This window comes from Paramormyrops kingsleyae, chromosome 18, assembly GCF_048594095.1.
Source record: "Paramormyrops kingsleyae isolate MSU_618 chromosome 18, PKINGS_0.4, whole genome shotgun sequence".
NCBI lineage: Eukaryota > Metazoa > Chordata > Actinopteri > Osteoglossiformes > Mormyridae > Paramormyrops > Paramormyrops kingsleyae.
Genome location: NC_132814.1, coordinates 8315658 through 8328133, shown reverse-complemented (window position 1 = coordinate 8328133; position 12476 = coordinate 8315658). Strand labels below are relative to the sequence as shown.

General features: G+C 46.3%; 1 protein-coding gene across 1 annotated transcript in view; it reads left to right on the top strand.

The window, feature by feature from the left end:
• ddx10 (DEAD (Asp-Glu-Ala-Asp) box polypeptide 10) overlaps positions 1-12476 on the top strand; it is a 98832-nt gene that overhangs the window by 25100 nt on the left and 61256 nt on the right. Inside the window, exon 13 of the mRNA XM_072702005.1 lies at positions 2197-2590. Within this exon, the coding sequence (XP_072558106.1) occupies positions 2197-2590 (394 nt within the window). The remainder of the gene's footprint in view (positions 1-2196; positions 2591-12476) is intronic.

Below are 12476 nucleotides of genomic sequence, written 5' to 3'. Positions count from 1 at the left end.
GGCTTTGAGCATGAATGATGTCAGCAGTGGTCGTATGTCTACGTTCTTTGGGAATGTACATGGGTGGTTCATATGGGACTTGGCATGGATTGCACAGTAGCTGTCTGTCATGGTAAAAACCCTTCTCCCCAAATATCTCACGTGGGTTTCAGTAATTCTACTGGCACGGCTAACATGAAGAAATTCTCTGGAAGTTTCTATATTTGCTTATATATTCATGGTGTTCAAGGGGAGAACTGTGTCTCTCGTCCACGTACAATATGACCCCAGTTTCGCCCCAAGACCCACAGACACAAACGCATTTTTGAACGTCTCCAAATCTTCTCCAAATCACCCAACCAAGACGGCAGGAGAGAGGAGATACTGTCCCATTTTCCCTCGGTAGCCGAAGCACCGGCAGGGCCATCAGTGAGGTGGAAATTGAGCAGAAAGGTTAAGCACTGGACATTAGTCAGGTAGAGCCTTTAATGGGGCAGCCCACTGGACGGTGTGAGCCTCCCAGTTTGATTTGATCCTGGGAATTATACTCGGCGCTGATAACTCTGTAGAGAGGTTATGATTTTTCTTATATTGCCGTGAATGACTTTGGCCGTATTAGATCCTTCTGTGGGAATCTGCTAAACCTTCCGACGTCTATCCTGGCACTTTGCTGACGCTGTCGCTTCTATCTCAGCTAATCAGAATTTGCATTGAAATTCAGCCGCTTCATGCCCGGCATGCGGCTTGATGGCCGCTCGTTCTGTTGAGCTAAATCCATATCTGTAGATTTATGGTAATTGCGGTTTAATTTCTTTTTAAATTGACACTTGGGGTAGCCATTATTTGGAAAGCAGCCATAAATACTGTGGGTTTTTTTTTTTTTTTTCCCCACGAGTCCAGGACATCCAGTGGATCTGAGTCTGCTTCTTCTGCAACTCTAAGCAATCATATTTTTCAGCTGCGACTTAAGAGCACTGAAACTGCCCCCCCCCGATAGACTCTTGGCATTACTGGGGCGACCAGTGGGCATTAGATCTCGAAGTCTGCATGTCTTCCCCACCCTTTCTGCAACCAATAAACAAGATTTTCTTAACTGTTTTTTTGTTACCTGGTTAAAATTTTCTTATTCATAGATATTGTGATTTGGAACAAAGAAATGTCTTTGCATCTGACGTCATGTTGCATTCCTTACCATTTGCCCTTGTGTAGTCCATACTGGACCTTGATCTAACCACTGCCCCCATCTTATGTAATGAGATGTCTTGGTTGTAAATATTGTGAAAGCTTGTGACGTCGCCCAAACCCAGAATTCCCAGCTCAAATCAAAACATTCAGTTCGCATCTCACAGGAAAGCTAAGACTGCTATCTGCAATAAATACATTTCTGAATATACGGACTCTTTTGGATGGAATTGCAACATCATTGTATATGCAGTTAATAGCCAAGCTGTATGATCATGTAACACCTGGCCGCTAAACACTGTAATTGTTGTGGAAGTTGGAAGGATGTGCTTATTTTCTGTAGTCTCTGAACGTTGGTTTACTTTTTGGAAACAATGACAACATATTGAAATCTGACCCTTTATCACCCGAGGTTAGGTTTGTTTATGGACCAGAATTGTTATTTCGGCCCTGATAAATAACAACACAGAATTGAGGGAGGGTGTATTTTCTATTTCCCATGACTGTGTGTGAATGTATGTGTGTCTATACAGGCACACACTGCCTGTCAGTTTATTAAGGACACAAATGCCCTGATAGTAAATCATGTGTTCCCAGCTGAGTACATACAGCATACAGACTGGATCATAAGGACCAGCCACGCATTAGAACAGCCGATCTTAACAATCTGACTGTCTTATAATTGCTGGTGCCGGACACGGTGGTTCCAGCATCTTCCAACACCCTCCTGGGATTTTCATGCACTTCCCAGTTTGCTGAGTTTACAGACAACCTTATAATGAACAGAAAAATTCCAGTCAGTGATATTTTTGAATACATCTTTTTTTAATGGGAGGTCATTGGAGAATGGCCTAATTCATTAAAGCTAGCAGGAAGTCCACAGACAGAAAAATAACAGCTCGCTAAGTAACAGCTGGGTATCTTCTGAGCTACAGGAGGTTTTAGCAGTAGCCCCCCAGGTCTGTACGTCGCCCCTCTCCCAGCAGTGAACACACACCATTGAAAATGGCTCTTTCCTTTTTGTTGCCCTCGCAGCTCCCTGGGGTTGGCTGTGGCCCCGAGGGTGCGCTTTCTGAGCAAGGCCAGGCAGCAGAGACAAGACACCGAGGCAGCTCTGGCTGCAGGACAGGGCAGCTACCCCGAGGACGAGGAGCTGGAGAGCTTCCGGGCTCAGCTCCGAGGAGAAAGGCTTCCTCCCTCGGTGCTAGGGAAGGATGGTGTGGCCCCTGATGCCCTCAGGTCTGTGCCCAAAGCTGAGGAAGACGAGGATCCGTCTGACAGCCAGGATGAAGAGCAGTCCGACAGCGAGCCAGACTCCAAGATTCACATTTTTGGGCAGGTCACCGATGAAGAAGATGAGAAAGACCTCGACTTGTTTACCATTAAACGGAAAGATGTCTTCAAAGCGGAAGATGAGGGCGTTGCAGAGGTAAGATTTTTTAAAATAAAATAAGTCCGGCTAAAATAATAGTGAGCTGAAACAAGTTTTTCATTGATCAGTGAGCATGGGGATGCGAGTGTGATGGTTGGACTGAAACTGGATAAAGAGGAACTTCTCGCCAGTCATGGTAAAGCGAGCGTTTGAGGCAGTGAACCTCAGGCTTAATTAGGGAACGTGCAGCCAGCTTGACCAATTAGCGGGAAAAATACAGCGTGTCTGGCAGAACGACTGATCTGCCGTAATTAGCATGGAGGCTGTGATTCTGCCTCTTTATAGTGGGATGATGCTGACTGCAGCCAAATGTGCCTTTTCGCGTTGTCTCCCATATTGCGTTGGCTGGGAAATGGGGAAAAGCCCCCCCAGAGTCATTTAGAGTGCCAGTATCCTAGCATTTTGGACTAAGGAAAACACTTGAATTCAAATTTCAAATTACAGTTTGCATACAGATAATTGTGAAAAGCCAACTGATATTGAAAATGGCAGATCAGTTCGGGTCCATTTTTAGCTTTAAGCATGGTTAGGTAGTTTGTGTCAGAATCACTCAAATGTCAGAGAAGTCCGTCCATTCAGCTTTATTTACTTATCATTTGGCACTTTTTTATAGTTAATATTAAATGTTTAGCTTCATTGCTTTTAGACCCCAATCCAGGGCAGCTGTCTGCCTTCTAGGTGACGGTGGGAATGACGCTGCACTTCTGTCTTTTCTAACGTTTTTTTTTTTAATTTTTTTTTTAAAACCTTTTTTGGACATACGCCTCTATTCCATCGCAGCCATTATCCAGTGATAATTTAGGCTTTCTCCCCATTTAATTCTAGGGCTATAGGGTTTTTAACTGTTGCCTTTGACAGTGCTTTTGGGGGGGGGGGGGCAGCGTGTGGTTTGGAGCGCTAAGGCTCTGTTCCTGTGATTGGAAGGTCTATAGTTGGAGTCCAGCCTCAGCAGAATGGTCACATCAGGGGAGGTGGCTTCCCTTTACTGCCAAACTATCTGTGTGTGTGTCTGTCACGGAGAGCAAGGTAGGGTAGGCAAAAAGAGTATTTCCCCATAGGAATCAATAACCGTTATTATCATTATTATTATTAGGCAGGTGTGACTCTTTTGGGCCAGAGTGCCAGTGGCTTGTCACAGCTTGTTTTCACATCAGCCCTTTCTGCTGTCCCTATCCAAGTTGTTTGCATCTGAGGAACCACTCATTTGGCCTTTCTCTGAAGGTTGATATTATTTCAGGCAGTTTTGTTGGCTTTTTCGGAATCCTTAGCTTCCCTCCCAAATGATCCGTTGGGTGTAGTTTAAGCATTTCCTCTTCGCGTCACGAGCCCCCAGACTCGTTCAACAACAGATCGCATCTCACGTGGGGATGAGATTAGACGTTATCCCAGAAAACCCAGTCATGCCAGGGTGCTGGGAGCCTGAACCAAGTTTTTTGTATTTTAAATAGCTTGTTTGTTGGCATTCTATCAACAAAGTCTACTTCAGATCAAGATCCCTGATGTCTTGAAGACATGAGTTCATGTGATGTATGAAGAGGTTGTCTGGCACAATCAGGAACGGGCATCGCCCTATTGACAGCTCGTTTATTGTGCATCAGTCAGCTGTCTGGCCGATGATCAGTTGTCAGATGTGGCATGAGCCAGTATTGCCCAACCAAGCAACAAAATATCAAGTTAAAACTTCTGCTGCTGTAATAGCGGGGAAAAATCTTTCCAAAGAGAAAATGACTGCTGTTAGTCCCTTTTACAATTTTTCTGCAATTGGTGTAATGGTGTGTTTTTTTTTTTTGATAGGATTAGACTTTTGTGGGTAAATGGCCATGATTACTGTGGCTGGTAAGGAGACAGTGGAGATGACTGTGTACAGGCTGTAGTGATGTAGGGGGCATGCTCACGGATTCAGGGGGAAGCGCATCTTCCTGCAAACAGGCGGGTACTGACCTGCCCAAGTAAGGCTGCATGACATTACATTGCGATCCCCAGGGCTTTAGATGACTGGCGTAAACCTTTGTCTGGGCGCCGGCTGTTTGGTACTATTTGGAAGTTTATTTATGCCCATAATTTGGTAAGCAGATTAGTAGTGTTAAAGTTAGTTAGGTTTTGTATTTTCATGAAAGTGATGAGCACTAAAGTGGTGGTGAAGACAGTGACAGATCAGCAGCCAAAATACATTTTGAATAATGAGATTTATTAAACATAAACAAAGAACGGGCTGCTCGGGAGTCGCACAGGGATGCGAGACTGACGCTGATCCCTTAATGAGACACCGTGCCGCTGTTCTGTCCCACGGAAACACATGAGCGTTATGCCTCCCCTTAATGTGTATTGGAAGTTGAAAGCATCTTTTCAGTGCAGCCTGTGGATAATTACTTCCAGTCTTCAGGCCTTTTGTGACGCTGGATGTACCGGATTATTCCATTTCTTACGCTCCACGATCAGCGCACTGCATCACAGGATTTTGGTGTAAGTCGCATTCCGTTCCCAAATCCTTGTTTGCCTGCTCAGGGTGCAGAGAATTCCATGGCCCCCATGAAGGCGCGGTAAAGCCAAGCTATCATTAGTTTCTGAATGACATACTGGCATGAGCCACGATCTCCCGTGGGAGAGAGGAGGGGGGAACTGTGATGTTCATGATCAAGGCAGTTAATTTTGTTTTCTTGATCTGCCTGTGGGACATCTTTGGAGGCCTCTGATCACTTGCATGGAGTTCAGCCATCTTCGCCTGACAGAAAAACATGCCTCAAGGACAAAGCCTTGTCTGAAGGCCCGTTTCGTGAGACTGGCGATGCTCTCGTTCGACACTCAACACGCGGTGCGTCTCTGCCAAATGTTAACCTGCGCCCATCTATCATCTACATCCTGGTGCGTACTCCTTCCACTGTGATGCACCCCGCATGGGGGGTAACCCAGAAGCACCGCCCTGCAGCACAGTCTCTCCAAGGTGCCTTTTGACTTTCCAGCAGCAAAGTCCATCTAGATTACAGTATTTCCCAACCCGGTCCTCAGGAGCCAGGAGATTCCTGAATGCAGAGGTTGTGACGCCCGGTGAAGGTGGAAGGAAGCTTCTCGCAACCTGCCAGGACGTACCTCAGGGCTTAGCTGTGTCTTAAATCCGGAATATTGACAGAAAGAAGATGCTTTAAGATGGAGTGAGGAGACTGTGAGGGTATCTCTTTGTGCTTGTTTTTTTAATCATTCACCAGCTAAGTTCTCAGTTCTCTGGAAACCTTAGCATCTTCATCACACAGGGCAGGGGTACCGAGCACCTCAGCGTCCGGGCATCCCGTCACGGGCTGGCTTGACGTTCAAAGGCGCCGTCTCTCCTTGAGTGGCATTTCAGTACAATGGCTGGCTGCTAATCTCCATGAGGCTTCAGTACCAAGCAGAGCGCACTCTTCCCATTTAAGACGTGAGATATTTTAAAATGAACCTTCCCTCCATTCCTGGCCCGCTTTATTAAGTGACCCGTTGAAGAGTCTCTAGACTCTGACATACTCAGTTAAATAATACATATTTAAAGATAACATTTGTTTAGCATATTTAGATCTCTGTATGCGACATATGAGCATAGATAAGTATGGAGAAATGTCCGCACGCTTGAGTAAATACTGAAATGCATTCTGAAGGCTGCAAGTCACCGGGGAAGGCAGACAGACCTGTGTCACCAGGTCGGCAGTGTGATGATGTTCTCACGTTTTTCTGTGCCACCAAGCAGAAAACTGTTTTCAAAATACCCCCCTCCCACACACACACACACACACACATGCACACCTCAATACCTTGATTTTCAGGAGAAATTAACTGTGGTGTTAATCCTAAATAGCTTTTCGACCAAAACCGACTGAGCGTTTTTAATTTGCTGATCCAGTGGCTCACGTAAGGAAAGGCACATGCGGCTTCCATGATTGATGGTCAGCCACCCTTTTATGGGAAGGTCCCGGCTTTAAAAAGTTGTGCCTCCATCCTTTGAGAGGTTCATGGGGACGTGCAGGAGAGCAGCCCCCGCGTGGTGGCTGGTGGAGTCGGCTTGCGGACACTGGGAATCCAGCTTGGATTTGGTCAGCTCTTTCTCGTGTACCTTTCTGTATGACCCCATCTGTGCACCTTCCTATCTCACCTTCCTTCTTTCTCTTTAGCCCCCCCCCCCCCGAATGAGCCACCTAGATTATACGTCCCTCCTCGCTGAACCCGCGCCCATAAATCCGTTACCTTTTGCGGAAGCGAGACGGTCATGAAGCCGTGCTCGTGTGTGGCTGGTGGACCCCAGACTCCCGCACCGCCCCATATTCCGGACCCCTCGCTTCAGCTATGGGCCTCCCTGCTCTCTTCAGAGAGAAGACGCGTAAAGAATGGGCTGCTTCTGTGCCAGCCGATTCGGCCTTTTGTGATTGAATTTTTTCCACCTTAAAAAAAAAAAAACATGTATCAAAGCAGTTGGCTGATGAAACTCCTTCGGTACTGCAGGTGGTCCTGATTATTTGGCCTTCTGCAGAAACGGGGGATCATCACACCCCGCATGAAGCACATTTCTCTTGGTTGGAGCTCTAGAAGATTATAAAGATATGATGCTTATAATTCTACTGGAAGCTCTGTATGAAATATGTAACATTTAATGCATGAGACTGATGGGATGGTCACTGCTCTCAGGTCCCGGCTTTTCCTGCTCACCTTCTCTTTCAGTTTTTATTTAATTTGCCATCACAGCAGCTTCAGTGAAGAAAGGAAAATATTTCTTTTTGGGTGAATTTTAATTAATATTTCAATATTTGTGTGTGCACTTCACCTTCAATAGCCCAACTGTCTCATTTACAGTCACTGTCCTTTACATTACAGTCACGGCTGGAATCTGGGCCGGGGGGGCGGGGGGGCTGATGCTCTGCCTCGTGCTCCCTGCATGAGCTGGGCTGCTGTTGGTCTCTGGCCTCCCGCTTCCCTCCATGGCTGCACCATCTGTTTTGGGCCGGTTTCATTAAAATTAGCCAGTGTCCACCGGCACGAGGGACTGGGCCGGAAATTGGATGTCCAGAGGGCTTTGATGTTTTGGGGGGGGGGGGGTCCCGCTCCTTTCATGACTGATATTCCCTCCCCCCTCAGAGATGACCAGACTGCCTTTGGCACCTTCCTTTCATCAAATAAATAAACAGTCTATGCCAGAGAAGAGTTCAGTGTTAGTCTAACGGTACTCTGCGTACTCTACAATGTCTGGGCGAAGGCATCCATTTTGGCAAAACATCGGCGAGGAAGCAGGCGAGTGCAGAGCGTGTAACGGGAATAACGTTTACGTCGCAGCGCTGAAGTAAGCGGCGTCTCTCTGCCCGTCTCAAGTACACCATCGCTGCAGATTTGTGCCGCCGATGGACGCGATGGCCTTAGAGATGTAAGGGTGATTCAAGGCCCGCGTTCCCACGAGACACTCTTACTATCCGTTAAACAGCAAGACACAGGTGTCCATCAGCAGGAGGTACGGCGATGTTCAAAAAGCAAATATCACAGGGGCAGAGAGAGAATTTCGCAAGTGGATATCGAGTCATTTTCCGAAATAGTCTTTTGAATTGTTGCCATTCGGAGTTGGAGATGCGAGGCTGCGTGAAGCAGGCTGTCAGACATGCCGTTTTGTCGTGGATCCACCTTCTGGGTGACGGAGCGGGTCTTTAAACGCATACAAAATCAAGAGCTTATTCAGAGACGGCGTTTGGAGCTGCATCACCGCGCTGGATGTAAAGCCAGGGATGATGGTTCCGGTACATTTTCAGGAAGGCCCTGCATCCCGGATGCTGTTTTTCCAGCATTTTCCAGGCGTTCCGTGCACCATCTTACCATTCTGGCCAGGTGGCAGACGCTGTGATTTAAGGTTCAGGGTCACGCAAACAGAACCGCCTTCCACTTCACACGAGGGACTTACTCATCATTATTGCACCTGAAAGGCTGATTTTATTGCAAACATTTTAGCCGATTGAAATTTCAGTCTCCTCCCTTTAACCCTCATTGCTTCTGTCACCCTCCCCCTGACCTCAAACAGTGTACAGACCTGTTCCAGCCAGTCACTGGCCCTTTGACCCTTTTAATAGAAATAGATACAGACCATGACAATGGGGGTGGGGGGGTGTTGTACCCACAATACTTAATTTTGTTTTATTCATCCTTACCAATGAATGGACCTTTGTATTTAAATTATTAAATTAAACTTCATGCTATTGTGCACACATCTGTTTCTTTTTGTTCTCCTTACAAAGCTCTAAAAATATATTTAGTTTTAAGTAGACTGTTCAAGGATTCTGGGGGTGTCTTTTAAATAGTTTGGTGAGATTTCTGTTTTGTCCCACGGGTAGCATTGCTGACTCAGTTTGCAGGTAACCCGCCCCCCCCCCCCCCCGCCGCACCCATCTGTATTGCACGTGGCCCTATCCTCACCCCGGAGGGGTTGCTGGTTGTCCACCATCCACATCTCAGGACTGATTCCACCGTGGCCGAACTTTGCGGGGCGCCTCCAGAACTGCCCGGCGAGGCCGTCACCATGGCCACGGTTTTCACGCCTTCTGGAAAGACGGTGGTGGCGAGGGCAGGGCAGCAACATCCCGGCAGGCCTCCTGGAAAATCATTCAATTTCACTGTAGAGAGGACTTGTTTGGACAAATTCTGCTTTTTTTTTTTATTCATTGTTTAACCAGATTTGAACCATGTCTATGGCACTGATTTTCCTGGGCCGCTCTTTAACATCTACATCCTATCAGGCCTTTTTTGCGCATATCTGTACTGCAAAGCAGATACTTCAGTTTGCTTGTTTGCTGGCCAGAACTTTTTTTATGTGAATCCACTTGGCATTAATCGCTTGTACATCTCTGTGGATTTACTAGAGCGAGTTGGATTAAGGACCTTGCACAGGGGTGTGTTTCAGAGCCCCGCTTGAGTCTGTCGTTGACCTTTGTGCAACAGACTGCCCAGGCTGGTGTAGCTTGGCCAGGTTAGTCCCAGGGGGCTTGGTCAGCCTGCTGTGCTGCGGCTGAGGATGCAGGAAGAAATCAGCGTTTTTGCGTCGCAGTGTCAGGTCAGCAGGGCGGGAGCAAACCTTTGGAGGTGGAAGGGTTTGGGTGAAGGTTTGGGGATTAAATTTGTCACACATGAAGCAAATGTGAGGTGCTGGAATGAGAGCGTAATTTATTTAGCTGGCAATGGGTTCAGATGTGGTATCATGATGGGTTTGAGTTTATCGCGAGGCTGTCCGCTTCATTTTGCGCTGTGTTCAAACGTAATTTCTCGGCACACCCCAACTCTCGAGTCACTAGTCAGAAGTAAGAAATTGCTGTCAATCTTCATAGTACAATTTAAACTTCTCACTGAATGGTTGTGTCAGGCACCTGAATGAGCGTTCGGGGGATTTTGGGGCTTCCGTGAGAAATGGATGGGCAGAGTCATTTATATTTGTTATGGAGTCATTGTGAGAGATTTGTTGCATTCAGAAGATTCCCAACCGCTTGATATTTTAAGGGAAAGTCATTTTGTGCAAGTGAATGACCAGTTTCTAAATGATTTAAAAAAAAAAATCTTTTTGGCATACTGAAAAATCTAAGCTTGTTGCTAAGGTTATTTATCTGGGATCTCAAGTCACGTTGCTAATTAGTCGCCATGGTAACCTGCAGTCAGGGCATTGGCGGGAATTAATGGGCTTGAATAGGGCTATTCCACTCTCAGGTCGTTCAAAAGTAGGTCGTCTTAGCCCATTGTTTCAATGTGTTGCCATAATTTAGCTGTTTTCTTTTTTATCTGACTAACAAATGGCATTAAGCGATCCCAGGTGGTTGATTCAAGATGGACTCTTTCCACACACATGCTAAATCCAGGCTCAGAGGCTGCCTTATCTTGCTTCTCTCTCTGTTTGGCCGCAGTGGGAGCGAATTTCTGCTCATTCTCCTGCCCTGCTACATAGCTCATCCATAAAGGAATCGATTTGTCTAGTAGGAGTCCCTCCGATGATCACGCACGCTTCTGTCAGCTGATGAGTCCTCTGTAGAAAACGGGACGTGGTGTCACGTTGGTCTCCGGCTGCGAGGAGGGTGTTCTAGCAGCTGTTAGTCACGTGGTTAGCTTTGCTATGCTCGGCGGTGCTGCTGTCGGATCTCCCGGGCTGTGCTCGGCCTGGTGTGCCGTAACAAGATGCCCCCCGTACTGTGAGCCGGTCAGCGATATCGGTCTGTGAGCATGTCATGTGGTGTGAGTTTCCACTCCTACTAGTACCAAAACGGCAAAATAAATGTCATGGAGCCTTCTCTATGTCTCACTGATGCTGGTCCTTGACGTGCTATTAAAATAAATCCGTCATCGCAGGCAGCATCTGTGAGATGTCGTCCGCTGACACTTTCTGCTGATTAACTGCTACTTGATTTGGTTGTCTAGAAAACGGTGTGGAGCTGTCACTGTGATATCCACCTAACTGTAAACGTACAAGAACTGCCATCAGTTGACCCCCCACCCCCCTCCCCCGCCATACACACGCATATTTGTCTATATCTTTGTTGGAACTGTCCATTTTTTTCTATTGGGGAGGAGAATCTAATCTCAACAATACTACCCTACCCAGCCCTAACCTTAAGCATAAGTAACCAAACAAAATACTTCCCAATATTAGTTTTTTGATTGCAGTAACAGATTTTAAGAGTTTTCCCATGTGGGGATTGAAAAAAGGCCATTTGGTCCCCATGATGTAATATATACATAACCCACACACACACACCGTCTTCCCTCCCAGGAATCCCGTTCTAATGGGACAGACTCCCACTTAACACATGGCTTTCGTGTTTTTGTGTTCCCGGTTCTTTCTAAGTACACTGCCTTGATACTTAATGGGATCCATCGGAGGTTATCCCGCTGTGCCTGTCAGCAGAAGGTCACCGGTTCCAGTCCCGGGGTCGGCAGAGTAGTTTCACCGTTGGGCCCTTCAGCAAGGCCCTTAACCCCCAAACGCTACAGGGACTGTCTGACCTTGCTCTCTCCATGCTACTTCACTTTGGATAAAAGCGGTTGCCAAAAACATAAGATGTAGATGTTTCTTCTGTTTTTAAATGCTGAGCTCATGCGAATGTGGCCCCGTTTTCTCTTTGTGGTGAAGCAGCGGATGCCATCGATGACCCCGACTACCCGTGCAGCTGGTGTGGGTCTCCAGCGTAAGTGTGGGCCACGTGTGACACGCGTCTGTGAAGAGGGGGCAGTTTGGTGCATCCTGTAAAGCTGCTAAATGTCGTGGTTTACTTTGACTTTTTGCATTTAGTTTTTTTCCTGAAATTGTTAATTTGCACACGCCTCCCTGGTGTCTCATGATTCACGCTTTTATGTTCTAACAGGAATGAGTATAAAGGCTTATAAATGACACTTGATTTGAATGATACTTGGTTAGAATGTCTCCTGCTGCTGCTTTGCATAATTGTTGTCTTTGTCCTTGACATTTAGATACCTTAAACACTTTGGAAAAGAGACATTTCACATTTGTTCGCAAATCCACCTGTTGATAGATACTCTTTAAAACAATACTGTGTTAAAAACATGTAATTGGTCAGAACTTGCTGACTTGCTGATCCTAAACATGGTAATCTTTGTTGACTCATGGAATACGTTTTTGTTTGTAAAGTAGTTAGAGGGCTTAATAACGGATTATTATGTAATGACAGTTAATCAGAATATGGTTCTTCCACACTGCAGTATTTTTGAATGGTTTTGTTAGTGACATTATTATTATTATTCTTTTTTTTTTTTAGCAGTTTAGCTACCCCTAAGCAGATGTGTTCAGCTCGGACTGCTTTGCGTCTCACGGCTGACGTAAATCTTACTTCCTCAAACATCTTTCAGTGCACCATAAGCCATTCTGTGCTTAAAACTGCATGAGGTTCCAATG